General features: G+C 36.3%; 1 protein-coding gene across 1 annotated transcript in view; it reads left to right on the top strand.

Moving 5' to 3' along the window:
* Positions 1-4,992: 4,992 nt before the first annotated feature.
* Positions 4,993-27,297, top strand: part of VPS13C (vacuolar protein sorting 13 homolog C) — a 176,373-nt gene continuing 154,068 nt past the window's right edge. The window contains 6 exon segments of the mRNA XM_044918118.1: positions 4,993-5,092; positions 15,050-15,093; positions 17,757-17,799; positions 20,565-20,660; positions 22,065-22,166; positions 26,641-26,703. Coding sequence (XP_044774053.1) covers positions 4,993-5,092; positions 15,050-15,093; positions 17,757-17,799; positions 20,565-20,660; positions 22,065-22,166; positions 26,641-26,703 — 448 coding nt within the window.

Here is a 27,297-nt window from a genome sequence, read left to right as displayed (position 1 = left end):
ATATACACTTAGTCTTGGTAGGGAGGCAGGGTTGACAGGTCCCTGGGCTTGCCATGCCCTTGACTAGCTATTTCTTTGTCTTTATATCATCTCCATGCCTGGCCAAATTCTTGGGGCAGTGCTAAATCTATGGGAGAATGACTGCTGAATTGTATACTTGAGGGTGGTGTGCATGTGTTTTGACTCACCTTTTGTCAGGAGACAGAGGCTGTTAGCTCTGCAAGTGAGAGCCTAGAGAGCCCTTGGTTAAAATGGTGAGGCTCACAATCTGAGAAGTTGTTAAGCAAAGCTATGTTGTGGTGGGAGAAAGGAAGAAAGCACCAGAGCATGAGAAATGATTTATGGGTGAAGAAATAACAGACTTTGGAGTAAATCTGTCCTAGGTTGAATCTGTTTATGCAAATTTTTAGCTATGGGACTGTGGGCAAGTTAATTAACCTCTTTGAGTCTAAGTTGTAAAATGAGGGTAATAATATCTATCACACAAGACTATTGTGTTAAAAATACATGAAATGTCTGGCACACAGTAAGTGCTGGTGAACTATTAGCTGTTATTATTATACAGGTTTGCTTAGTCAGGGATTAGCTGATTCACACATGAAGTCCTCTAAAAACATTTTTCTTTGTGGCCAAGCAAGGCAGATTTGCTTTGTTTTTATTAACAATTCACCTTCTTCAGTGACACTTTAGAAGCATTTCCTGTGTAAGGTTTCTTGAAAACAGCAGCCCTGTCTTTGAATGGCTGGTCCCCTGTGGCCACATTAAGCCTTATGTTTTCCTTACCTTAGAAGCCTGAGCCATGGAGTACTTAGGAGGATAGTGTAACTGGGTCAAGCCCTGTGCCTGGAACACATAGATCTACTCAGAAGAAGGCTGTGGCCCTTTAGGGCTCACCACTGGAACCATGGGAACATCCAGTAATGGAGCTCTAAAATAATTTGGTGAAATAAGCATGACCACATACCATCCAGGCCAGAGGTGTTCTTGCAGTAGGAGGAAACTGAACAATATAAAGTAGACTTAAAAAAATAATCACTTGGAGGTTGGGTGTCACAGAAAGCAAGAAAAAGAGAGTTTATAACCAAGTAAAAAATATCAGTGTTCTGGATTATCCATCTTTCTCATTCAAGGAAGTGGAGTGTGGAGCAATGGAAAAAACACAGGCAGGGAGTCAGGACATTGAGTTTTAGCTCTGACAGTCACTAACTTGTTGTGGAACATTAGCAAGTCCCTTAATTCTCTTTCATGCTGTTTCCACCTGTCAAATGAGGGGGGTTGGATTAGCCAGATTTGTTTTCCTCTGGCTCTCAAATTCTACAATCCGATTCAGTGCTTTCGGCCAGCTAATCTTCCTAACTTTTCTGACGTCCATGGTGTTATGCTTATTCTCTAGCTTTCTCCTCCATTTCTTTCTTTTCCCCCCAAATGCCTTTTGCTTTTCTTAACAAAATGTAAGAAAATAGCGTGTGGATGTGAGGTAGTGCAAAGTTAGAATTTCTTATTTTTCAGTTTTTAAGCAAGCGTTGTTAATTTTTTTTTTTTTTTTTTTTTGAGAGCGAGCAAGCAAGTACACACCTGCGAGTTGTGGGGAGGGACAGAGAGAGAGGGAGAGAGAAAGAGAGAAACTTAGACTCCTCCACAGCACAGAGCCCGATATGAGGCTCAGTCTCACCCCCTGAGATCATGACCTGAGCTGAAATCAAGAGTTGAACACTTAACTGACTGAGCCACTCAGGTGCCCCAAAAGTTGTTGATTTTTAACAAGTGTTCCTAATTTTGACTTCTGTTTTTAAAACAGAAATTATATTTTGCTTACCTGTTTTTATTGCTCAATCCCACATTGCAATTTACTTTTGCAATTGCCTTTGTTGTCGCGTTATTCTTAAGCCAGATTGAATGTAAGAACTGTAATTACTACAATGTTCACTTTCCTATCCAAATTCCTTTGGGTATAGTGCTATACATCAGAGTGTTAATGGTGTTCCTTTACATTAGTTTGTTTTGGATTAGGACTGTAAATATCTGATTTCTTCAAGAAGTATGCAGGATTTGGAGCATTACTTTATGCACCTTATCAAACCCTCAAAACATATTTAAAAATGAAAATATTAAAATTTATAAGCTTTTTCTACTATGTGGTAATAGCATTATTTATACTGCCAATATTAAGCTGAATTTTCCACCCTGAGATTTTCTATTCTTTGATTAACCTTCCAAAGTAAGATCTCTGAGAATTACTACTAGCTAAGCAGTGATTTAATAACTACAATTATTGAAAGAGAAAAGGATGGCAATGTTCAGGGAGCTAAAGGAAATTAATGCCTGCTGTGTAATTTTGGGTAAATTGCTTAATATTCCTGACTTATTTTTCTGTAAAATGGGACAGTACTACTACCTGCATGACTTATCTCACAGATTTTTTGTGAGGATTACATGAAAATGCATACCTTGGCATAATAATGGTATGAGAGCTCATGAGTTATAACTGAATATTAATAAAATGGAATAATGCATATAAAAGGCACATACATTATTCTTTCAAAAGTGTAAAGTACCATAGAAGTGCAAGGAATTATTATTATACAAGGATTAGTATTGCTCACTTCTCCCAGCAGATTATGCTTTCTGTTTCATTTGCTTGACCATGCTATTCTGCCTATGGCATATTCCATATGATCTTGCACTGTTCATACATCCTTGCATTGTTTGCTTAACTGTTTTATGGTGCATGCCTATCCCAACCAGATCATTATATATATATATACATACACACATATATATTTTTTTCTTTCCCTTCAGTGCATAGTTGGTGTGAGTGTACAAGGAGAGAGGGATTGTTGGAGGAGGATGGGTGGACTAGAAACACCTTGGGGATAGATCTAGGAGGGCGTTCAGAACCCTGGAAAGTTACTGGGTGTTTTTGAACAGGTGACTGACTTGAGTTCGCCTGTGCTTTGGAAACTAGCTCCCATGGCAGCGTGCAGATGGATGGAGAAGAGAAAAACTGGAGACCAGTTAGAAGGTGATTGTGTGCTCCAGGTGAGATGTAAGAAGAATTTAGGAAATGTCAAAAGTGCAATAGACAGGTTTGGCTTTTATTTATTTATTTTTTAAAGATTTTGTTTATTTGACAGAGACACAGCGAGAGAGGGAATACAAGCAGGGGGAGTGGGAGAGGGAGAGGGAGAAGCAGGCTCCCCACCAAGCAGGGAGCCTGATGTGGGGCTCAATCCCAGGACGCAGATGGTGAAGGAAAGAAGTGCAAAGTGCCTGCTAGGTATTTTGTCAGGGTGACTGAGCAAGGAAAAACAAATGGTTAAGGATTTATTTCCTGTGTGTAGGAGTGGAGGATAGAGGTGGGTATCGATAGTACTGATTAGTATTGGTTCTTCTTTTATGTCCCTTTTACATAACACCAACTGCAGACATTTTGACTTTTTTTTTCCTTCTCCAGTGGATTTTGAACTTAAGTGATTTTTCTTTTTGACCCTGTCTTAGTCCATTCAGGCTGCTATAACAAAGTGCCATAGACCGTGTTGTTTAAAAACAATGCAAATTTATTCCTCACAGTTCTGAAGAGTGGGAGTGCAATATCAAGGTGCCAGGCAATTCAGAATCTGGTGAGGACCCACTTCCTGGTTCACAGAAGGCTGTCTTCTTGCTGTGTTCTCACATGGCAAAAGCAGTGAGGGAGCTCTCTCGGGTCTTTTTGGGAGGGGTGGAGGGTTCTTTTTTAAGAGGGTACTAATTCCATTCATGAGGACTTTGCTTAATTACCTAATTACCTAAGTACCACCTTAGGGCCCCATTTCCCAATAACAACACATTGAGGATTAATATTTCAACATATGAATTTTGGGGGGACACAAATATTTGGTTGAGAGCAGTTGTTTAGGAGCAATTCGGTTTTTCAGACATTATATGTAATGTAGCAAAGCAATTAATAAATGCTTCTGACTACAAATAATCTTAGCATTTCTTAGGTTTATTTCTGTTCGCTGTATCTCAACAGCTTTCTGAAATATATTTTAGAAAAAAAGTCCAGTTCTCTAAAGAGAATTGGTTAATGGGTGGTTAAATTTTATTAAGGTAGAGAGTTCTTGCACTATAAAAGCCCCGCTTTTCAATGTCTTGCCACACTAGAACAGTTCAATGATAGTATGGAAGAAAGTGATATATAAATAACAGCTAACCCATACTTAAAGAAAATAAAGGAAGTACTACGTTTGTTCTTCATTTCCTTAATGAGGTAAGAAATGCCTCCTAAGTAAAAGTGAATCAAGCACAGGAGAAGGGTAAGAACAAAATGCACATCCCGTTGCCATTTTATCTTTTCATCCTATGATACCGTTCTGTTCCCTCTCACTTTTAAATAATTAAAATTTTCAAGAAGCAAAAAGAAACGGAGATGTTGCCCCTGGCGGGGTTAATGTAGCAGGACAAGAGTGCAGGGTCTCCTTTTTCCCACCTGACCCACGGGTGAAAGGGTAGTTGCCTGCGAAGTGCTGAGGATGGACTTGGGGCCTGGGAAGCTCCAGACCGGTCGGGTCGGGTCCGCTCGGGGCAAGGCGAGGCGCTGGGGAGCAGCTTTTGCCCTGGACGGTGAGCTCTGCGGACCCAACGTCGACAGGAGGCGACGGCAGGCAAACAGAGCGGCCACATAGATGTCGCTGTGCTCAGTAACTCCTGCCCTTCCTTTTCCGTTTGGTGCCTCGGCCGCGGCTCCCCGTCGCTCCTCCGCCCGCCCTCGGATGGCTGGGGCCGCAGCTGCAGAGAGAAGGCGAGCTTGCTGCACAGCGGCCGCATCCTGAGATTGGCCCGGGCGGCTGCGGGGGCGGGGGCGGCGGCGGCGCGCCTGCGCACAGCCTGGGTCACGCGCGCGGCGCGGGGGCGGGCCGGCGCTTGCGGGGCTGTCATTCGCGGCGCGGGTCGCCGCCCTCAGCTGCGCCCAGCGGTTTCGGCTCCTCCCTTTCCCGGCTCCTTAGTCCCACCATGGTGCTGGAGTCGGTGGTCGCGGACCTCCTGAACCGCTTCCTGGGGGACTATGTGGAGAACCTGAACAAGTCCCAGCTGAAGCTGGGGATCTGGGGCGGTAAGCGAGAGGGCGCGGCCGGCGGGCTGCCCGCGCTGGCGGAGGGGCCCACGCCACGGGCTCTTCCCGCCCGGCTCCCTCCGACTCCCGAGACTCCGCCTCCGGAGAGGGGGCCCTCGGCTGAGCCCCCTCCCCGGGCGGGAGGTGCGGGGTGCCGGGAGGCCTGTGCCCTCTTCCGCCGCCACGGGGTCCCGGGTACCCGCACGGGGTGGGGAGATGCCGCAGGGTCGCGCTCGCGCTGCCCGAATTCCCACCTTTCGCGTCCCGGAGGCGGACTCCCTGCTCTCTCCCTCCCTGCCCTCCTTGGAGGGTCCTCTCGCTGCCCTCAGTCTGGCCCCGTTGGCTTCACAGCATTTAAAAAAGCTTTCTCCTCCTGCACCGCGTGCGGGGTAGGGGTGTGGGGGTGGTGGTGGCTGCGTGGTCACACACGCCTAATAAAGTGGCACCAAGGAAGAAGAAAAAGGAAATTGGGTTTCGCAGTTACCTTCTCTTGGCATTTTATGGCGAACAGGAACTGGCTTCCTTCTCTCTAGAATTGCAGGATTTTTGAAGGGATCTATGGGCCCTGGGAGATCATTACTAAAGGCCTGTTTAGTATGGCTTCTTACAATACTTTCACCTTTTGAGAAAACGATTTCTTAATATTTACTTCACCTCAGTAAGAAGATGACTTTCAGTTTTGTTTTGGATGATAGAAAAAAATAATTCAAGCCACGACAGGCATCATAATTAATTAGGTGCATGCCCAAAACACAAACGTTTCTGTTCTCAACATTGAGTGTGTAGAAGTAGACAGCAAGTAGTATGCTTGCACACAGTTCCGAAAGATTGATTATTTGCACTGATTATGCGTATTAAGCTTTGGGGATCTTGGGGATACCGTTTCACTCTACAAAAGACTTCTGGGAATTCTGTCAGCTTTGGAAAGAAATCCAGAGAACTACTCAAATGGATGGAACTGCTTTTAATTTAGTCAACAGTTATGGACCTGTCCAATAGCGCTGTCCGATAGGGTAGCCACCAGCCACTGCGGCTCAGTTAGGCACTCGAAATGTAGTTAGTGCGAATTGAGACTTGCTGTTGAGTCTAAAATAACGTGGAGTTTGGAAAATAGTGGGAGAAAGAGTGTAATATCTCAGTCTTCTATGTTGATTATATCTTGAAATAATACTTGATTATATTGGGTTAAGTACAGTATATTATTAAAATTCATTCCGTCGTTTATTTTTCCTTTTTTAAAAAAACTTGGTTCCTGAAATTTATAATTACATATGTGAACCATATATTTATATTGAGCAATGTTGTTACAGAACTAAGAGTACTGCCCTGGTTGGGGAGGAGCCTTTTTGAATAGGTTGCTGATCATTTGATTGGTTCTGTGTGTTTTGCCCAACACCACATCCTTTGTTTACATGCCCTCCCCCAACACTAATATAATGCAAGAGAAAGAGAAGTAAAGGAGGAGACATTTAAGGAATGAAAAATCCAGTACCTTCTGCAGGGGTCAACTCTTTCTTCAGAATACTGTTGAATACAAATTATTCCTTCTAGTCTGTAAACATTATTATTTTTTAAGATTTTTATTTATTTGAGATAGCACAAACAGGGTGAGGGGCAGAGGGAGAAGCAGGCTGTGCGCTGAGCAAGGAGCCCCATGCGTGGCTAGATCCTGGGAATCCAGGATCCTGACCTGATTCAAAGGCAGACACTTAACCGACTGAGCCACCCAGGCGCCCCTCTAGTCTGTAAACATTGTTTGAAATCTGGAAAAGCACTGGGCTAGGATTTAGGAAACGTGGGTTCTAGGTTGTTGTGTTGGACAAACCACTAACCTTCCTCCTTGTTAGTTTCATCTTGACTTAAACTTTAAAAGAAAAAAAGTCATACCAGATAATATAATATTCCTACACAGTCACTACTCAGAATCACCTACCAAGTTAAAACGCTGTGCCCTATTTGCGTCAGATTTTTTTTAAAAGGAAGTTTATGGGTATATTCAAAGATTTCTTCTCTACCAAATCTTACTTTCCTTTTTCTTTAAGACTGGGAGTTGGAATAGGTACCATCTGAAGGTCCTTCCAGTGCCAGTACTCTGTGATTTTAGTTGTACATGTTTTTACTATGAAATTGTGAAGTATGCTGCCTGGGGATTTTGAACTTTTTCACATCTGAAATTAAAATGCCACAATATTATGTCATTTATTCCTCTCTTTTTTGGTGGACTGTAGGAAAAGAAACTTTATTTTCTTTCATCTCATTTTCTTTTTTTTAGAATGAGGTATGCTGCCGGTGGCAAACATCAATTTTATAATAGGCCTCGGAAAATAAACTCCTTTCTTTCAGGAACTGTATCCATTAGAAGTCTAATCTGGGATTCCCTCAGCTTTATCAGCCTACGTCTCTGCTTCTATGAAGTTTTGCCACCTTTTATTTTTGTGATTGTCATAAAGGAAGGTTTATAGATATTATTCAATATATTTTCTTTATGACACTGATTCTCCCATTAAAAAAGAAAGGCAAGATATGTGAACTATTTTTCTTCTCTGAAAATATTCCTGAAGAAATGTATCTTTAACCTTTTGTGGTAAACAAGTGGGTATATTAATGAAATAGCTGATATTTATGACATCCATGATATTGACAGATTTTATAAAGAATTGAAAATTTTATATATTCTTATTTGAAAATTATTTGTTTTAGTAAATAGAGTTTGGCTGTTTCCATTTTTTTTGTTGTTAAACTTTCACATCCTGGGATGCCTGGGTAGTTCAGTTGGTTAAGCGTCTGCCTTGGGCTCAGATCATGATCCCGGGACACAACAGGCTCCTTGCTCAGCAGGGAGCCTGCTTCTCTCTGTCTGCCTGCCACTTCCCCTGCTGTGCACTCTCTCTCTCTCTCTCTCTGACAAATAAATAAAATCTTTAAAAAATTTTTTTTCACATCCTGAGAAAAGAATTCAACCTGTAAAAATGTCACAGGGCTGATCTTACTATTTTTTAGAAACAAATGGAAAACTAAATTGATATTTCTTAACTGGAATATTTGGCTAGGCTAAAGCAGTGATTTTCAACTGAAAATGACTTTGCCCCAAAGGAGTATTTGGCAATGTCGGAGACATTTTTGGTTGTCGCACTGAATAGTAGAGGTGTGCTACTGCGATCTAATGGGTAGACCCTAGGCATACTGCTACATTCTGCAATGCACAGACAGCTCCCCACAACAAAGAATTATCCAGCTGAAAATGTTTGTTGAGAAACTCTATTCTAAGGAGGATATTGAGATCGTCTTGTGCATTTGTAAGAGAACTTCTGGGTGCTGGACACATTATAGTAAGAGGTGAAAAAGGACTTAAAGGATGTATATGCCTCATGAAATTTATAATTTAAGAGAGAAACATGTCTTAACTGATTGAAAGGTATCATGTTGGTAAAAATGGAAAATGATATCAGGAAGTAGTAGCATGTAAAAGAAATAACAGAAAGTTCAATATTCTAATATATCTTTAGGCCCAGTTAATTATCAAAGCAGTGCTTAAAAACTTAAATTGAAAATACCTTACCACACTTTTAAAGGCATCATAAATTAAAAATCCACCCCTTTTCCAGAAATAAAACTGGAAGTTGGTGGTTTGATAACCATTTCGCTAGGAAAGAATAAGAAATCCTCACTATTATGAGATCCCTGAAATGTTCCTGAAAGGGAGAAAGTTCGTTGGTAATCGGGCAGCTTTCCACCTTTCTTTGCCAAGACTTCCTGTTTCAATAGGGAAATGGAAAGAGTAATAGTCAATTGTTTCCTCTCCTGATGTCTCCCACGACAAAGTCTCTGTGAACTATTAAAGGGAGGCTGTGGGAGGTGCCTCCCTGGCTCAGTTGGAGGAGGGAGCCGTGGAGGAGCCTGTGTTACTCTTGATCTTGAGGTTGAGATTTCAAGGTCCACGTGAGGTGTAGGGATTACTTAAATAAAACTTAAAAGAAAAAGGAGTCTGCGTTAACTAAATTAGTTAATTTGGGTTGAATGGAAAGGTTCAATTGAAATGAATTGCTACAATAGTTTCTTCAGTATTCTTTACTAAAGCAATGGTTATTAAAATAATTTGATTTATTCTTTAAAAAACTTCAGTCATTTACTTTAGCTCACTTTTTTAGAGAATGAGTATGTCTCAGTATTTTGATATACTTTCAAATAAATAATGAGTCTGTGATACATAAAGGAAACAAAACAATATATAGCACTGTATATTCTTTTTTTATTTTACAATATGCAAAACTAGTTTCATGGAGTAAGGTATGGCATTTTTGTTTGTTGGGCTTTTTTTTTTTTGGTTTGGTTTGGTTTTTAAACACAGTTTTGAATTAATCTCTGTTTTATGTTAAGAACATTGACCAGGAGTCAGGAGACATAGGTTTTATTAGCTCCTCTACACATTAATTGTATGATCTTAGATAAGCCACCTGATCTCTTTAGGCTTCATTTTTTTTTTTCATATGTAAAGTGTGAGGGAAGTAGGTTTAAAGATCTTTATGGTTCTGAATAGTTATAACTTAAGAATTTCTGTCTTTTGTTTTTGGAAAAACATAGATTTTTGAAAAGTACTAAGGTGGTCATTTTGCAATGCCATCGCCCGCTTCTGTGGTTTCCACTGTGGCACTATTCTTTCTTCTGATAATCCTCCTAACATAAACCTTGACTCTATCTTTACTTACTGGCTTTGTCCTTGTTAGTTTTACTGATTTTAGTTTCCCTTTTGGTTTTGGATTTTTTTCACACTCTTAAAATGCAAAGACCAAAGTGGATCCACCAACTACACAGGCCTCTCAATGTATGGCATTTTTTTTCTCCACAAGGGAGATAGAATTATCTTCAGAAGTAAAACTGCTCTGCTCTTTGGGAGCCATTATGATGTTCTGAGCAAAACACTGGGCATCAGTAAATTTGAGCCCTGGCTCTACCACTTACTAGATTGACATAGTGTCCTTAGGCCAGTCATTTAGCCTCCCTGTGCCTGAGTTTCTTTTGCTTGATGTCTGTGTCCTGTCTCCTTCATTAGAAGGCTGCTGAGGATCAAGAAAGGTTATAGCTCAGAAAGTATTTTCTAAAATAGAATGATTTTATCTTCTTATTGTAGTCGTCCTACCCCAGTATAATATGTATTCTAAATCAGTTATGTCAGTGTTTACTGAGCACCTACTATGAGGAGAATCAGTAAGGAGTTTATAATCAGGTTGGGGATTTATATAGTTAAGTACCATGAGAAAGGTATAGCTAAACTTCTGTGAAAGTTCAAATAGATTATTTCTGACTGGAGGTATTTAACATCAGTACTATGTTTCTTTATTTTGTAGGCTATTATGTGTTTTAGAAGCCATTCTTGGATTTAGGCTTGTTCCATATTATGCCAGTACCATTTCATTTGTATTCATAAATGTACTAACTTGGTTTTTTTCTGTAATTTAGAAACCATTTCTTTTTCTATTGTATTTTTTTGAGATGACTCCAACTCTGCTTACTTTGGCGTCATTTGCTAATTTAATGGATTTACCATCATTTTCATCTTGTGGTTCATTAGTAAAGATTATTAGATAAATTTTGATCCAGGGTTTACCCTTTAAGGTACTTCTGAAAATACCCTTTAAGATTAACTTTGGGGCGCCTGGGTGGCTCCGTCGGTTGGGTGTCTGCAATCGACTCTGGTCATGATCCCGGGGTCCTGGGATGGAGTCCCGCTTCTGGCTCCCTGCTCAGTGGGGATTCTGCTTCTCCCTCTGCCCCTCCCCCTGCTTGTGTGTGCGCTCTCTCTCTTGAAAAAAAATCAGTCAATCTTTAAGATTAACTTTAAAACTTTATGTGTGACTCCCTAGCTATGTATGCTCATCAAAATGTTTCTAGTTTATTACTGAGAATCATAAAGTGAGAATGAGAAACCTCTTCTGAAACAGACTTCACTTACTGCTTACTCTCATCCTTTAGGCCTCTCAGTCCATCATAAAAGGAAATCACTTCATAAAACTTCCTTACTTGTCTATCACCATGGTCTCCATGGAACTTCTCCATGGGATTAGAGATACCAGATTGTGGGATTGGCTTTAGGGCCCTCCTTGCTGGCAGTGTTAAGTTTATCTAGTTTATCTATCTCCAATTATTATTCATTCTTTTTCTTGTTTGTTTTTTTAAGTTTTGACACAAATATTTACCCTTCCTCCGGATTTTCAGGAACTTTCTGTGGCCTCTGTTCTTAGCCCTGTGATCTGGCTATAGCAATAAAGTTACTTGCTTATATATGGAATTATTATGTTATCTTGAACTAGAAACAGGAGATTAAATATTACCTTTTTCCTTAGTATTCAGTTAAATATAAAATGGTTGATATTTAGGAGGGGGTCGGCTTTATTCTTAGTCTTATAAATTATTTTTTACATAAACAGAATTTCTGACATTCTGAGGATATAGACAATTCAGTTCCTGCATATATATCTACAGAAAGGTATGCAGTTTAGTGGAAGAGTACCTGTTAGCACGGTGCCTTACCTAGATAAAGTACTCGGTTACTGGTTGAATGAATGCAGTTTTACCCTGGTGTTAATCTGTAATATGCTGCTATTCCTCCCCTTTTCTTTGTATTAGGGCTAGTGGCTCCTCTTTCAGTGCAAATAACTTATAGAATGTGTCATTCTTATTTCATTGTTATATTTACTGTTTGTTAGATAGCATTCCCGTTTTTCAGAGAGGAAGTATGCATTTGTTTGCTAGACTCTAAGCAGAAATAAGATTTTTTTTTAATGTGTCTTGTAAGTAAGGTAGATATTAGACGTAGGAGGAATGTATATAAAATATGTTGAGGTCCTGTTGACATTAGAATTTACCTTTGTTTTGTTTTCCGTTCTTATTAAAATTTGTATAATTTTAACATAACCATATTTGATTTTTATAAAAACTAGAAAATACGGAAAAATATTAATTAAAAAAATCCTTAATCCTGTTAGCAGTAATCACTATTATCTCTTTGTCTGACTTTCTAAGTATACTTGTTTAACTCTGTTAGCCGTATTGGTAGTTTTCAGTATTTCACCTTTAAATACCATCTATTGGTTAAAGAATCAGAGTGCCACTGTGCTAGAAACAGTCCACTTTTTATAAGCGCATTCATATTTTTACACACATTATGTTAGTGTCTTAATAATTGTTAAAAAATTACTTCATATCTAATGCGGATTATTTATGAGCACTCTTGGTGACACTTGACCCATGAGTGAGGATCACTGGGTCGAGCAATCCAAATTCATGAGCAAGTTTGCAAGTCTCTATATGGGCCTTAGATCTTGTTAAACTAGTTTGGATTGCTTCAAATATGTACTAACATCTGTGCAGTTCACTTCTTTTGGCTTGAATCGAGTCCCCAGTTTTGTAATTATTTATAATTCATCATCTGATGGAATTAAATCCAGGAATATTTTTCCTTTTTATGTAATTTTTACACATAATACTTGTTAAGGATTTCTTTTCCAATTCCAGAACACATGTCTGTTTTCCACAGCTACTTTTATTATCCTGCATTTGGTCTGTAATATCATCTTGTCAGTTCTACCTATAAAATAACTTCTACTCTGACTCTGCCTCTTTGACCCTGAAGTTACTATTTGAGGTTTTAATTTCTCTTTAGTGTATTTTTCTTTTTCTTTTTCTTGCTTGCTTGCTTGCTTTTTTTTTTTTTAGAGAGAAAGAGCATGCGTGAGCAGGAAGAGGGGCAGAGGGAGAAGGAGGGAGAATCTTAAGCAGACTCCTGGGCAACATGGGGCGACGCCAGGTGACATGGGCTTGATCTCAGGACCCTGAGATCCTGACATGAGCAGAAATCAAGAGTCAGATGCTTAATGGACTGAGCCACCCAGACCCCCCTTCTCTTTAGTGTATTGTAGAAGCTGCTTGACTGCCTATATTCTTTCCATTTCTTCCTATTATAATGCTGATAGTATTTTCTTCCCTTTTGTGAGACTTCTTACCTCCTCTCATTTTTTGCAGCTTTCAACAATTTATTTTAGAAAATTTAAAATATATGTATAGCAAATGAACTTTATTATATGGAAATAACCACTCTGATCATTATGGTGTCTAGTCTTCCAGTTGTTTTCTTTGTATGTGTGCATATATACTCTTTAAATTATATCAGATTGGATCAATCTGGGCATTCTTTGCCCTTTTTTTAAAAAACTTAATATTCTGTGAATATTTTCCCACATCTAATTTTTTGCTCTATATTATAGATGTATTATGATTTATGCCTTCTTCTTGGATGTTTAGTTCTTTAGGTTCTCCCTCCCTCCACCTTCCCTCCTTTCTTCCTATTCGTCCACTCTTTCTGCCCTTATAACAAGTACTACAATATCCTTGTAGCTAAATTGTTTGGACAGATCCATGGTTATTTCTTAGAAGAGCAGAGTAATGGTTCTAAAATAAAGCTTTGATTTTGTCATCCCTATTATACGTATTTCGTCTCTGTGTTGTGACCAGTCTGAACTTTTCATGCTAAAAACTCTTTGTTAGTCTGGCTCCTGCCAACCTTTCTGACTTTATCTCCTATCCTTTTCTCACACCCTTTAGCTACACCAAACCACATGTGGTTTCTAAAATGTGTTTTACTCATGCACGTGTGTTTGCCCTCTTTTCTTATCCACCTGCTAAATATTTCTTTGGCCTTCTAGCCTACATTTTGGTGGGAAGTTCTTGATCTCCCTAGGCAGTTAGGTGTCTCCTTCTTTGCATCTGTGCACTCTTCTCCCAGAATGCCACTAGAATATTTCCAAAATTTCAGAAATTTGGTCTCCTTTGCTAGGCTGTAAGCTCCGTAATAGCAGGGATGTTGTTCTTATCATCCCTCTTTTTTCAGCACCTAACTCATAGGAGGGGTTTTTTGTTTGAAAAAAATCTGAGATCTGGGGAAAAGTACATCCTAACAATGGCATAATAGAATTAAATATTCTTTTTAATTCATTCCAAAATACTGTGAGGGGAAAAATTACCTGATTGAAAAATATTTATGGATAGCATAGAAAGTATAGTATTTTTAAAAATATAAATGTGTCATGAGTGATTAAGTAAATATATAACTGAATAACTCAATGCTTGCATTTAATATTGAAATGATAGTTTTATTAACTTTTAGAGAATTTAAGTGAAATGGAAACTTTCTTTTGGTTAGGTTTTTATGTAAGCAAGAATATTTAAGTATAATATATCAAATATAAGTACAGTGTTTAAAACTGGAGTCATGTAATAGTATCATGATGGCTTTAAATAGATTTAAGAAGAATTGGACTAGTTAACATTAGAACCGTAGGGGCGCCTGGCTGGCTCAGTTGGTAGAGCATGTGACTCTTGATCCTGGGGTCATGAATTCAAGCTCCACATTGGGGTGTAGAGTTTACTTTAAAAAAAAGTAACTTTAGAGCCATAAACAATAATCATTGGGAAGGTAGCATGTTTGGAGTTTCAAAAGACCAACATTATATTCCTGTAGAAAATGTTCATTGATACCTTAATTAAGGAGAGAATCCTGGGTTGCAGTATAATTGATCTGTTCTAATAGTCATCTCTTTGTTTTTGTTTTTGTTTTTTTTGAGGTTTTTAGCTTAATCATTCAAAATGATAGATAATTTCTTTGGTTCTAGAGTTCTTTAGTCTGAGAGTCTCCAAATTCTTACTCATTGTCTACTTGAATGTTAGTCAGTTTAAGTATTTTGTAATTTCTTTTGTATTGGGCTAACCTATATATATATACTATCACTTACATATATAGCACCTCTTTGTGTTAGTAGCTGCTTAAGTTCTTGAAGTTTGCTTTGCTTACCTCTTGTCTTCTTAGCACTTAGCATAGTGTCATAGTGTTTGGTACCGCATTACGACAGGTTACACTAATTGGTGTTTTAACTTCATATTTTTCCTCCTTTTTTTTTTTTAAAGGTAATGTGGCTTTAGATAACCTACAGATAAAAGAAAATGCTCTGGTAAGTTTTCAAACTATGTTGATTACTCAGTTAATTTGGTAAGCTCTCAGAAATTCTTGGTTGCTTGGTATCTGGTATCAGGTACCAGATAAAGTGATTCAGTTACTCAGAGAAGGATTACTTGTTGAACTGTTTGCTATAGGAAAATCTGAGATTAAAAATTTAGATTTTTTTCCCCCTGTTGATCAAAATGGTATTTCTTGGAAAGTGGAATGTTTTTCCTTGACTTAATTTGACCGAATAGCTTTGTAGTAGACATTTGTCTTACTTTAAATAATTTTCTCCAGAATTATCTTTACATATTTTTTTGGTAAATAAGAATTTGATTTTAACAATTTATCAAATGAATAATTATATTTTTGGAAATACCTTGACAGTCCAGCCTTATAATATTATGGTGATATTAACAGGTCAAGTAGATTTTTTTGGATTCTCGTGCTCCATCCCCTACTTCCCCTCCCTCCCTGTTAGGCTTTAGCCTATTGGACTTAAATTTGATTTTATGAAGTCACTTAAGAATGAGTTTATTCTTTTTTTTTTTTTTTTAGATTTTATTTATTTATTTTAGAGAGAAAGTGAGCAAGAGCGTACACATGTGAGGAGTGGGGGGAGCAGAGGTAGAGGGAGAAGGTGAATCCCAAGCAGGCTGTGTGCTGAGCATGGAGCCTGATGCAAGGCTCAGTCTCAGAACCCTGAGACCATGACCTGAGCCAAAATCAAGAGTCAGACTCTTAACCCACTGAGCCATGCAGGTGCCTCAGAATGAGTTTATTCTTTAATTAATAGGTCAGATTTCTAACAAACTACAGTATGTTTTATAATCCTAGCATTGACTTCTGGTTGGATTTCTACATGATGATGAACTGTGTAATTAAGGAGAGTCTTATACCCAAAGTGCTCACATGATTGGTCTCAGGGAAGCCAGTTTTGGATATGGAAGATCCTCGGAATAGAACTTTGTCACGAGGAGTAACAACTGATTTTGTTCTACTAAAAACAACTTGGCAGGCATGGTGGAAAGGGCATGGATCTTGGAGTGAGGCAGACCTGGGTTTCAGTGCTAGCTCTGCCCTTTTACCAGCTGTGTGACTTTTGGCACGTTTCTTAGTTTCTGTGAGCATCAGTTTAATCGTTTTTAAATTGGAGTTAATAATACAAGATAATATAGTATGTCTGTGCTTTTGTGGCTTGAATAAGATTAAAAGTAGAGCCTGGCAAGTAGTGGGCACTCAAAATATTTAAATTTTCTTTCCCTTCCTTTATTTATATAGGATGCTACAACTTTTTAAATTTTACCCCAAAATTTAGAACTTAAGACTCTTTTGCTGGAGATTGGAGTAAAGGTTATTTTTTCCCTTTTTAGGAAAATATTTTAGAAGGAAAGAAGTATAAATAGAATTACGGTGAGAGGATATATATCTAACATACTTAAGAGACAGATTGAACTCTGTGTTAGCCTAGTTTGAATTTGGGTTATAGTTAAATATAATAAATTATTTTGTAATTAATATTCTCCATTAATTCAAACTCTAGCCTCCTTTCCCTGACTAAATTAGATTGGTGAGGTTTTACGTTGAATATGGGTTCTTTACATTTATTTTTTGTGAAAAATTATTTCATGAGGATCAAAGTGAGCACGAGCCCAAACTTTTAGAAGTGTATAGTTTAGAGTTTGTATCTTGCATAACATAAAGTATTATATGAATGCCCTTGAATGCATCCCTCCCTACCCCAACTTGCTGCTGCCACCTTGCATATAGAGCTAGTCTCTTACTACTAGAGAGGAATTTTGTTTTTTGGTCTACAAAAAGATCAGTATTCTGTTTAATTCCTGTTCACCTAGAATGCTTGAGTGATCAGATGATTGGGTAAATTGATTATTTTAGTTAATTGTTACCTAAAGTACTATATTTCAGTCACCACGTTGATAGTATTAGTGTGTACTAAGGTACATCTAACAAAAAGGCTATTCTGACTGGTTTAATTTTTAATAATTCTAAAGACTCAAGTGATCATTGTGAATATCAATTATTGTTTAGTACTCTGTGAATAAAAAAGTTATTTGTACTTTCTAGTGGTTTGGAATCCAAATAAGTGAAAGTTTATTTTTTATTAATGATTGGTACCTGTCAGTAGTAACTTAATCCAAAGTAAATGCTAATTTGGTAAATAATAAGTGGAGACTCTCCCTTTCCTTTTAAGATTCTTTTGTTTATTTACCAAATGTTTTATTTGAGTGAAAATAGTTGTTCAGTTACTGCTTTCAACTAATTTTTGTGAAAGGACTCTTCCTTTTCCTATTCTAGTATTTTAGATAAGCAGTGTCTATCATTATTTTAAAAGTTCATGGCATTTCCATCTGTCTTGGTTTGGTTTATTAAAACAATATCCAGTTTATCCAATTACTTTCTTTAGCTACAAACTCTTTTCCTATCGTTCCTAGTTATAGTTTTGTTTCTCTTGTGAATTCTTTCCTCAAAGTCAAATTTAAGTCAATAGAAACTCTTTTTTTTTTTCAGGATGTCCTGAGTTACTCAGATACAGAAAATTTGTTTCATGTTTTTCCTTCGAGATGATTGTGTATTTAAATGATGATATAAAGGTGATTTTGGGGGAGCTTAATAATTTAAGATGTCTTTTAAATTTTTTTCTTTCTTTCGAAGAGTGAGTTGGATGTTCCTTTTAAAGTCAAAGCTGGCCAGATTGGTAAGTACTCTTCCCTTGAGTTATTCTAATCCTTTTAGTTTTTTATTTTTCCGGTGTTATGTAATCTAAAAGATTTTTTAGCTTGAACAAAAATGTGAGAGGTTTTGGCTTATGTTGGTTAGAGCTTTTGGAGCTCTGGGCCTAATATATATTGTATGTCATACATAAATACTTCAAACTTTCTGATGAAAGGGTAGAAAATTACCCTCTAAAATGGAAGGATGTTTGAACTGCAATGATACATTTTAGGCTTTGGTTTTACTACACAAAATATATCTTGATTTTCAAAATTGATATCTAAATTCTGTATGCTTCTTCTTTATATGTGAAAGAGGTATAATTTAATTTGCAAAGCTCTGGTGAATAAAATTTAAGTGTAGCTTATTTCCCTCATGTTTTGTTCAGTCATTTCACTTGCTATATTATGCAGCAGCGTGGTATAGAGGATATGTCTTGGTAAGTAGAAAGTCTTTGCAGCTAAACTCTTACACTAAGATCATCCATAGCTAAACCTTCATCTTTTTTGAAGAAATTTTTTAATAGAATGTTAACCCGTGAAGTCCTCTTAGCTGCTCCATATTACCTGATTTTTACTTTTTTAAAATTTAATTTACAGCCCTACACAATTTGCTGTTACTTTAGAATTTTCACTTATGCCACCATCATTCCTTCCACTTCCATCACCCTGCTACTTCCCCACGTGGCTTTCCTGCTTCATTTATTTTGTATTCAAGGAAGACGTTGTCTTTCATTCTTCTAGCATCTCTTAGTGATTACTTGAAAACTTCTGTTTGAGTCTACTTTATATCCCTATATGTGTTCCTTTTAATATAAAGTAACGTTTTTATGTTTCTGTCTCTTGAAACAGGAGACACTCCCTTAGATTGAAAGCATCACTAGGGCATGCATTATCTTTTTCGTTTGTCTGTTATACAGAGCCTTGTGCTGTGTGAAGTGGTAATATTTAGCTGTGGTGATATCTAGAAGTATTGTGGTCCTGCATGCTTAATTGAAATCCTAGAGTAAAGCTAAAGCCATTCATTCATCCTTTTACCTTTGAGATATTTATGCATACATTGTTATGTGTGAGACTACCTAGGTAGCTGTGGGAGAGGCAAGGATGAATATATGTTTGTCTTCAGAGAAGTTAGATCCAATTTTAGGACATAGTATTAAAATTGCGTTTCTAGGGTACTGGATGAGTTATATTTAACTAAAGAACTTTTACATTATTCATTATGTTATTAGAACTAGGTTTATATTTTAGAAGAGGTTTGCTAATGTTTCAGAATTTGTTCTTTTTTCTTTTAAAGTATTATAAGAATTTAGTGACTCCCTTCAGGGTTACTCACTGACCCTTTACATATAAGGATGAAAAGCATATTGTTTAAAAAATATTTATCCCTTTTTTGGTTTATGGAACATTTATATTGGTTAAATTTCTCTTAGGTTAAGATATTACACCTAACCTGTAAAGTCAGTGTGGCTAAGTAAGCTCAAGAAAGTTTTGGTTTTCTAAGAGCTAGACATATTTGTGGGTGTTCCTTGGTTATCCTTTTACTTAAAGATTAAAAAATTTCCTATTCTATAAATGGGAAGCAGCGATATAACTAACTTAATTCCAGTGGAATTCAGGATAATGAAGGATGGGAGGATAATGAGTTAGGGTAAATGGAGAGAAGAAAAGGTATAAGGGACAGACACTCCCTTTTTTGGTATGCTACAGTTAAAGGGGCATTTCCAACTTTTTCAGTCTCATACCATAAAGGCAATCAAATCAACTTTTTTTTTTTTTTTAAGATTTTATTATTTGAGAGAGAGAGAGACAATGTGCATGTGAGCAGGGGGAGGGGTAAAAGGGGGTAGGGGAGAAAGAATCTTGAGCAGACTCCATGCCCAGCGTGGAGCCTATTGCAGAGCTTGATCTCAGGACTCTGAGATCATGACCTGAGTGGAAATCAAGAATTAGATGCTCAACCGACTGAGCCCCAGGCACCCCTCAAATCAACTTTTTAGGAGTTTATGAGTTAGCTACATATGTAACAGTATCTGTTATAAATATAGGTGGTTCTCACTATAAAGTCATTAGACTTAGAAATGGCATTACCTCTAGACTCCCCTGACATGGAAGCTATTTTGGAAACTCAACAGGTTTATAAACAGAAGAAAAGTAAAATTTAAATGGAGAAATAATTGGCGATTTTAACCCTGGGAATAGATTCCCAGGTAAAACTAGTTTACCTACATAAGCCATGCAGGTGAATCAAAATATGCTCCCTTACATTGCGTTATTTTATTTCCTCTTCTGCATATTATGCTGTTAAACAGTTCTTTGAACTTCGGGCATTTTTATTTAAAGGTGCCAGTGATTCTGGTGATATAAATAGTTGAGTCACTCTGGCATCCACACTGATGACTTAGGTAGACGTACGTAATTTATTTAAGTTCTCTGGAAATAAGTTTCCCATTTTCAAAATCGAAATGATAGCTTATATCATTATATATGTTGGGAATATCAAATGAAATGATATCAGAAAGTTGGAAAAATATAAAGCACAGTATGAATAGTTACTTCTAATAGTAATTAATATGGAAGAGATCTTTGCAAACTTCAGTGTTGGGAGTTTTTTCATTTTTTTCTGAGTGATAATACATACCATGTGTGAAGGGTTTTGTTATACTTTTTCTCTAAATGGAAAGTGGGAAGTGTGTATCTTCTGGAGCAGCCCAAATAAGAATTAAAGGTTGAAATTATGTTTTTTTAGATAAATTAACTTTGAAGATTCCTTGGAAGAACCTTTATGGAGAAGCAGTTATTGCAACCCTAGAGGGACTATACCTGCTCGTTGTCCCTGGAGCAAGTATGTTGTTTTAGGTTATAACCATTCAGCAACAGCATAGTGAAATTAAGTTGTTACCTTGGTTAAATATTTTAATATGTTTAATAAAATAGAAGATACTTTAGATAAACTAATCATATGCATATATGCACAAATATACATACTTTTTACCTATATACACATATATATTGCCACAATTGTACATAAAATATTTTTATGTTGTTGGAAAGAATAATTCCAACCGTTCGTTAAATTTATTCTCTTCTCTGTGAATAATTATTTTGCAACTAAGTCTTCATTTTAAGTTTGAGATGCATTAAATAATTTACTTTTGGAGAATGAAATGAAGTAAGTTTTTAAAAAGTACTGATGTGCTAATCTACAGATTTAAAGTCCAGAAATTTTTTTTTCTCTATTTTGTTGCTTCTGATTTTGAGTGATGTGCATTCAAAATGTGTGAAATAGGTAATTTTTTTTCATCATAAACAAAAGTGTTTTAATTTTTAATGAATGTTGTATGTAAAGCAGTAGTGTTTATTTAGGCAATATATTTTGTTATAACTGTTTTTTCAGTTATAAGAACAATATAATGTTAAGAAAAGTTTGGATATTTTAGGGAAGAATTACTTGTTTTCCCAACCATAAAGCAAACAAAATTTTTATTTTTATATTTTGCTTTCCATTTTTTACTATATACATATTTGATTTGATACAGCATTTGTCACATTATATGGATCTGTTTTTTTACTTAATGTATATATTTTTGATATGTGATAGTGGTAATTTTGAAAGGCTGTATGATATTTCATTGTGAGCTGCCTACTCTTTTGGACTCTTAGATTGAACATTATAAACACCTCATTCTTATAGATATCTTTTTTTGTTCTTTTGTGTTATTTCCTTAGGATACATTTTCAAAAATGAGATTTCTGGATAAAAAGGAAATATATATTTTCTGATTGTTGATACATATTCTTAAATTACTTTCTGAAAGTCTTTTTATTAATCTATATTGATACCAGCTAGTACTGGATGTTACATATTTTTTATAGTTACTCAAAATTTTACCCTTCAGACAAAATAACTGGAAATTATCTGTTATATTTTCTGCCTTCCTTCTGTTTCTCCCTTTCACCTTTCTACTCACTCTCTCCCCCTCTTAACGTTTTTCCTTTCTTCCTCTCTCACTTTAATTCTTTTCTTTCCCTCCTGTTTTGATAAAAGCTTTGTAAGTAAATAGGAATCATTTATTTATGTTTAAACTTTTTGTAAAACTAATTTAAAGAATGCAGCTCTTTTGAGTTACAAAAAAAAAATGGCTTACAAGACTTAACAGTATAAATACACAATCATCATGAGGTTGAACTTTTCTTCTTTATTTAATAATTGCATTTCCTAGTGTGTGAGCTAACTATATATTTTTAGGTATTAAATATGATGCTGAAAAAGAAGAAAAATCCTTGCAAGATACTAAACAGAAAGAGCTATCCCGAATTGAAGAAGCCCTCCAAAAAGCAGCGGAGAAAGGTACAATATGTTTATGTTTTACACATGATCTTAGCCAAAAGACCAAGAAGCGATACAATATGTTTATGTTTTAGATAAACTTACATATAGCTAAATTTTAGATATATTTAATGCACTGTAGAGAGGATGCTTTCATAAGCCTCCATAAGTTGTAGTTCGAAAGAAAGAATATTCTTTTAAAATCATAGCTCAAAATATTGAGATATGCAGTTTAAGAATCTCTATTTTTATGAAAACAGTATTCTTTTTTCTATTACTTTTGTGTGCTAAATAAAGCAAGATGAAAATGGTTTTGTTTTATGACAATTCAGTGTGATTATTTACTTTTATTCACTTTTTGTTAATTAGTATATGTGGAAATAGTACCATAAAATGAGGAGAAAGACTTGGAGAGCACTAGAATTTCATTTCTTTCTTGATACAGGTCAGATTAAGTATATTTTTTAACCCACTGTATTTATTTATTTATTTTTTAAAGATTTTATTTATTTGTTAACAGAGAGAGAGAGAGAGTGAGAACAGGAACACAAGCAGGGGGAGTGGCAGAAGGAGAAGCAGGCCCCCCATGGAGCAGGGAGCCCGATGTGGGGCTCAATCCCAGGACCCTGGGATCATGACCTGAGCCGAAGGCAGATGCTTAACGACTGAGCTACCCAGGCACCCCAACACACTGTATTTAATGATACATATTCATCAGTAGGCATATTGACATATATTTAGATAAATGGATACATACAATAAAATGTATCATAATATATATATAATATAGCATAATTATACACATATAATTTATTATGTATATACAAAATTAAGTTATATTTTTCCTTTTCAGAAACAAACCCCAAATTCCTCTTTTTTTTAATTTTTGGATGGAAATAACTGTGATTATTTAAAAATATTTTTGTGTTAACAGTGAACTGTAAGAAAAAGCATGTATAGTCTCTCCTGTTCTAGTAGTTTACAGCTTAATTGGCAAATGATAACATGCTATACGTTTTATATTGAGTACCTATGAAATTTTGACTCCTGGGTCTTTAATGCTTAGGCAATTTATATGTTTAGGCCTGGCAGAGAGGCTGTTATGGATGACTTGATATATTTATAAGGGCTGAACATCTGTGGCACTAAGTTTGTGTAACTAGGACTATTAGGCTTATATAATAATTACATTGTAGCTTCGTGGATGATAAAATTTAGGTTTTGCTGGGATAGAACTAAAATTCAGAAAGTGATACTCAGTTTTAACATTATTATCTTAGATTTTTCAGAAAAATGTTTTGAGTATAAAAGAGATGAATTCTGGGTGCCTGACTGGCTCAATTGGTAGAACATGTGACTCTTGATCTTGCGGTTGTGGATTCAAGCCCCATGTTGGACGTAGAGATTACTTAAAAATAATATCTTAAAAAAATAAAAGAAATGAATTGGGATATATGGGATAATTGGGATATATGTTGATATTGTTTTTTTTAATTGCAGTAAATTTAATTATCTTGACTGCATATAATTATTTTTCTAGTTTCTATGAATATCAGTCACATTTTCATGTATTATTATTTGTATGAATGATAAAAGACACCCTGGTCATAGATGCCCTGCATTTCATCATTATTAATAATTATTACTTAATACATACTTTTATTTTTGAGGATTATTTTTTTCCCAATTATTTCTTGGTTTTAAAAGCACAAAGGTACCATGGCACATGTATAGAGACTCAGAGAAGGAGAGAAAGTGATTCAGCCCCAAGCAGCAGATGATAAAATTGAAAACAAAATCATCATGCTAATCTGCTTTAAAAAAGTATTTTTACTTAATTTGTTTCATTTGGTAAAATACAGTGCTGCCCACAATCATGTGGGAAAAAATAAAATTGAAATATAAATGAGTTCATTTCTAAACAGTTTGCTCAACTGTAAAAATAAACTTCTTGATGTTTTTCTTCTTTTATCTTATTGTAGTGAGTTTATTTTCCTGGAAAGGCTATTATAAAGTAAAGGGAAAGAGGAAATTCCTAGTGAGGCCAAAGATTCCCAAATCCTATATATTCTGTATTTATCTAAGTGATATATACACACACTTTAAAATCAAATAGCTTTGCCAAAAAGACTTCTGATGAAACATGCCAGTCTCCTGTTCCACTCTTCTTTACCTTTAGACCCATTCCTTAAAGGGAACCATGGTTTTAGATATATTAATGTTTTGTCATTATCTAATCTATTAATGTAAGGTATTATCTAGGATTTCCTGTTATGGTAGTCAAGGAGTTTACTTCTCTTACCATCTCCTTTCACTCTAAATTCCCCTCTCTCTCCTCATAATATGGTTATTTCATAATTTTTGGCCAATTACTAGTCAAAATTTACATTACTATGACAGTGTAATTGTTCACTGTATAGGTCAAATGTACTAGATTATATTTCCTCTCTTATGCAACCTTTTGTTTTTCTTGAATTTGTAAATGCTTCTTTTTCATTTGCTTTGTTTTCTGTGTAAATTTACCTTTAATTCTTTTCCCTTGCTATGTGAAATCTGTTATATGACTATCAGTGTTACTTTCCAATTGCCCCTATCCACCTATTGGTCCCCTCCCTGGACCCATTTTTCTCTTGGAGATCGACCATTGAAATGGTTGTTTTTTCAGTCCGGCTGAACGGTTGTCATCCTAGGATTGGTCTTCATCCCTCTTCTGTGTTAAATTCATTGTTTTCTGGGTCCTTTGCCTTTTGTTCTTTGTTACTTTGCTTTGCTAAAGCGTTATCTAGTAGCTTTGAAGAAAGGATACATTGGATATAATTGTTAAAATCCTTTCAAGTCTGAAAGTCTTTGTTTACTTAAGCACTTGTTTTATTTGGCTGGAGATAGAATGCTAGGTTTAAAATTAGAATTTTGAAGGCAGTATTGTTTAGTTTCCAGGTACTTTTGAGAAGTCTGATGCCAATCTGCTCAACACATTGTTGGAAACCTAAAAATCAGAAAACCTGTGAATCCTGCTGTCAAAAACCTTACATTTTAGAGGAGAAATAAGAAATGTGCATAATCGGGCGCCTGGGTGGCTCAGTTGGTTAAGCGACTGCCTTCGGCTCAGGTCATGATCCTGGAGTCCCAGGATCGAGTCCCACGTCGGGCTCCCTGCTCAGTGGGGGGTCTGCTTCTCCCTCTGCCCTCTTCCCTCTCGTGCTCTCTGTCTCTCATTCTCTCTCTCTCAAATAAATAAAATCTTTAAAAAAAAAAAAAAGAAATGTGCATAATCAATCTTAAACAGGACAAAGTGTTGAGTCTCATCAAAGTGGTACACATAAGAATGGTAAGAGAGTGAACATACCACATTAAGCCAAAGAGATCAGGACAGACACTATGAAGATAGATATTTCAGCTATGTCTAAAAGATGAGTTTTCAGAAAAGGAGAGAGGGTCTTCTAGGTAGAGGGGACAGTAAAGAGAAGGAAGTATAGAACAGGTACAGGGAATAGCTAAGAATTTGGGAGTTTGATGGAATGTAATTAGATGTAGGTTGAAAAGCTGAGTTTAGGTCAATTTTAAGAGATTTGAATGCCATGATGGTGATAATGGTGATCGTATGACAATAATAGCAGCTAACATTTATTGAGCATTTATTATTTGTCAGTCACTCTTCAAAATGCTTCAGATATATTGACTCATTTAATAGTCATAATTCTATGATATAAGGCTATTATTGTTCCCATTTTACAGTTGAGAAAGCTGCAAGTTAAATAACTTGTCCTAAGTCACACAGCTAGAAAATGATAGAGCTATAATTTGAACCTACTCTGGCTCTATCTAGATCCTATATTTTTAGTTTTGTGTTATAGTGGACTTTCATCTGTAACCAGTGAGAGAGTCAGTAGTAAGTTTTCCTTTTTCTTTAAAAATCCAGGAGTGATGTCGTCAAAGCTGTGTTTTCGGAAGGTTAAACTTGCCTTCGTGTCTGGGCGGTATGTGAGGAGGGAAATGGAGGAGAGTGCTATGTAGCCATTACTAACAAGAATGGATAAGAAAGGATTCAGAAAGTGTATCTAAAGGGAACAGATCAGACTAAAGCTAACTCTGAAGTTAGTGTAAATATCACAGCAATATTTCATTCTGCAAATGGGCAAAACAGTGGGCAGAAAGGGAACCAAAATAGCAGACTTTTGCTCTTTTTGAAAATTTCAAATAATTTGTTGAGACATTAGCCATAATTGATATTTGTCTGCCTTGCTTAATTTGAAATTATTAATTGTTATAATTTTAATTATTAGAAAATTTTGTTATAATATTATGATAATAAAGTTTGTATGTTGAACTAATGGAAATAGTTCCTTAGAAATAGATTGTTCTGGTGTCGCCACATTTTACTTGTCTGTTACGTGATTTCTAAGTCTTTGAATTAAGTTTAGACATGTTTTACCTGTGAAATTAAGGTGTCTCTTAAATGCTTTGCATTCTGGTTATTGCTGCCATGTGGATGCAGGCGCACATTCAGGGGAGTTCATATATGGCTTGGAAAGCTTTGTTTACAAGGACGTCAAGCCTGGTGGGTATGCATGGTTCATTATATTTAGCTATATAAAAATTATATTCCTATCTACTCTTGAGCTTTTAGTGGAGCCCATTTGATGTCATTTTTTTTTTTTTTTAGAAAATATGGAAATGTAATTCATGTTTTTCTCTTTTACCATCATTTCTGTTTCCCAACCTTCTGTAGCCATTTGTTCATTCACTATAATATTTAGTGTCTTCTTGTGGAAAGCACTGTGCTGGATGCTGAATATTCATGGGGTGAAGCAAATATGATCTACTGCCCTTGTGAAGCTTACAGTTTGATATATAGATAACTTTCAAATCTAGACTGTCTTTCTGACTTTGGTTCTGTAGTGTAGTAGTTTCTCAGTTAGTCAATTCCTCTCTATAGCAGTGGTTTTCACACTTGTAAAAAGCAATAAAATGGAACGTTTTTTAGTGAGTGAGACTTTATTTAGAGCCTTGATAAGAAGTGTTCCTCTGGGGTTCTTCATATCCTTCCTGATTTGCTTTATCTCTGTAGGAGCTCCAGAGGCACATGTAGACTATTGTCTTATACAGCATATTGAAATTTGAGGCGTCACAAAAGGCAGATTTGAAGGCTGAC

This window comes from Neomonachus schauinslandi, chromosome 9, assembly GCF_002201575.2.
Source record: "Neomonachus schauinslandi chromosome 9, ASM220157v2, whole genome shotgun sequence".
Lineage (NCBI taxonomy): Eukaryota > Metazoa > Chordata > Mammalia > Carnivora > Phocidae > Neomonachus > Neomonachus schauinslandi.
The sequence above is the reverse complement of the archived record's forward strand: the minus strand, read 5'-3'. Positions and strand labels throughout refer to the sequence as shown.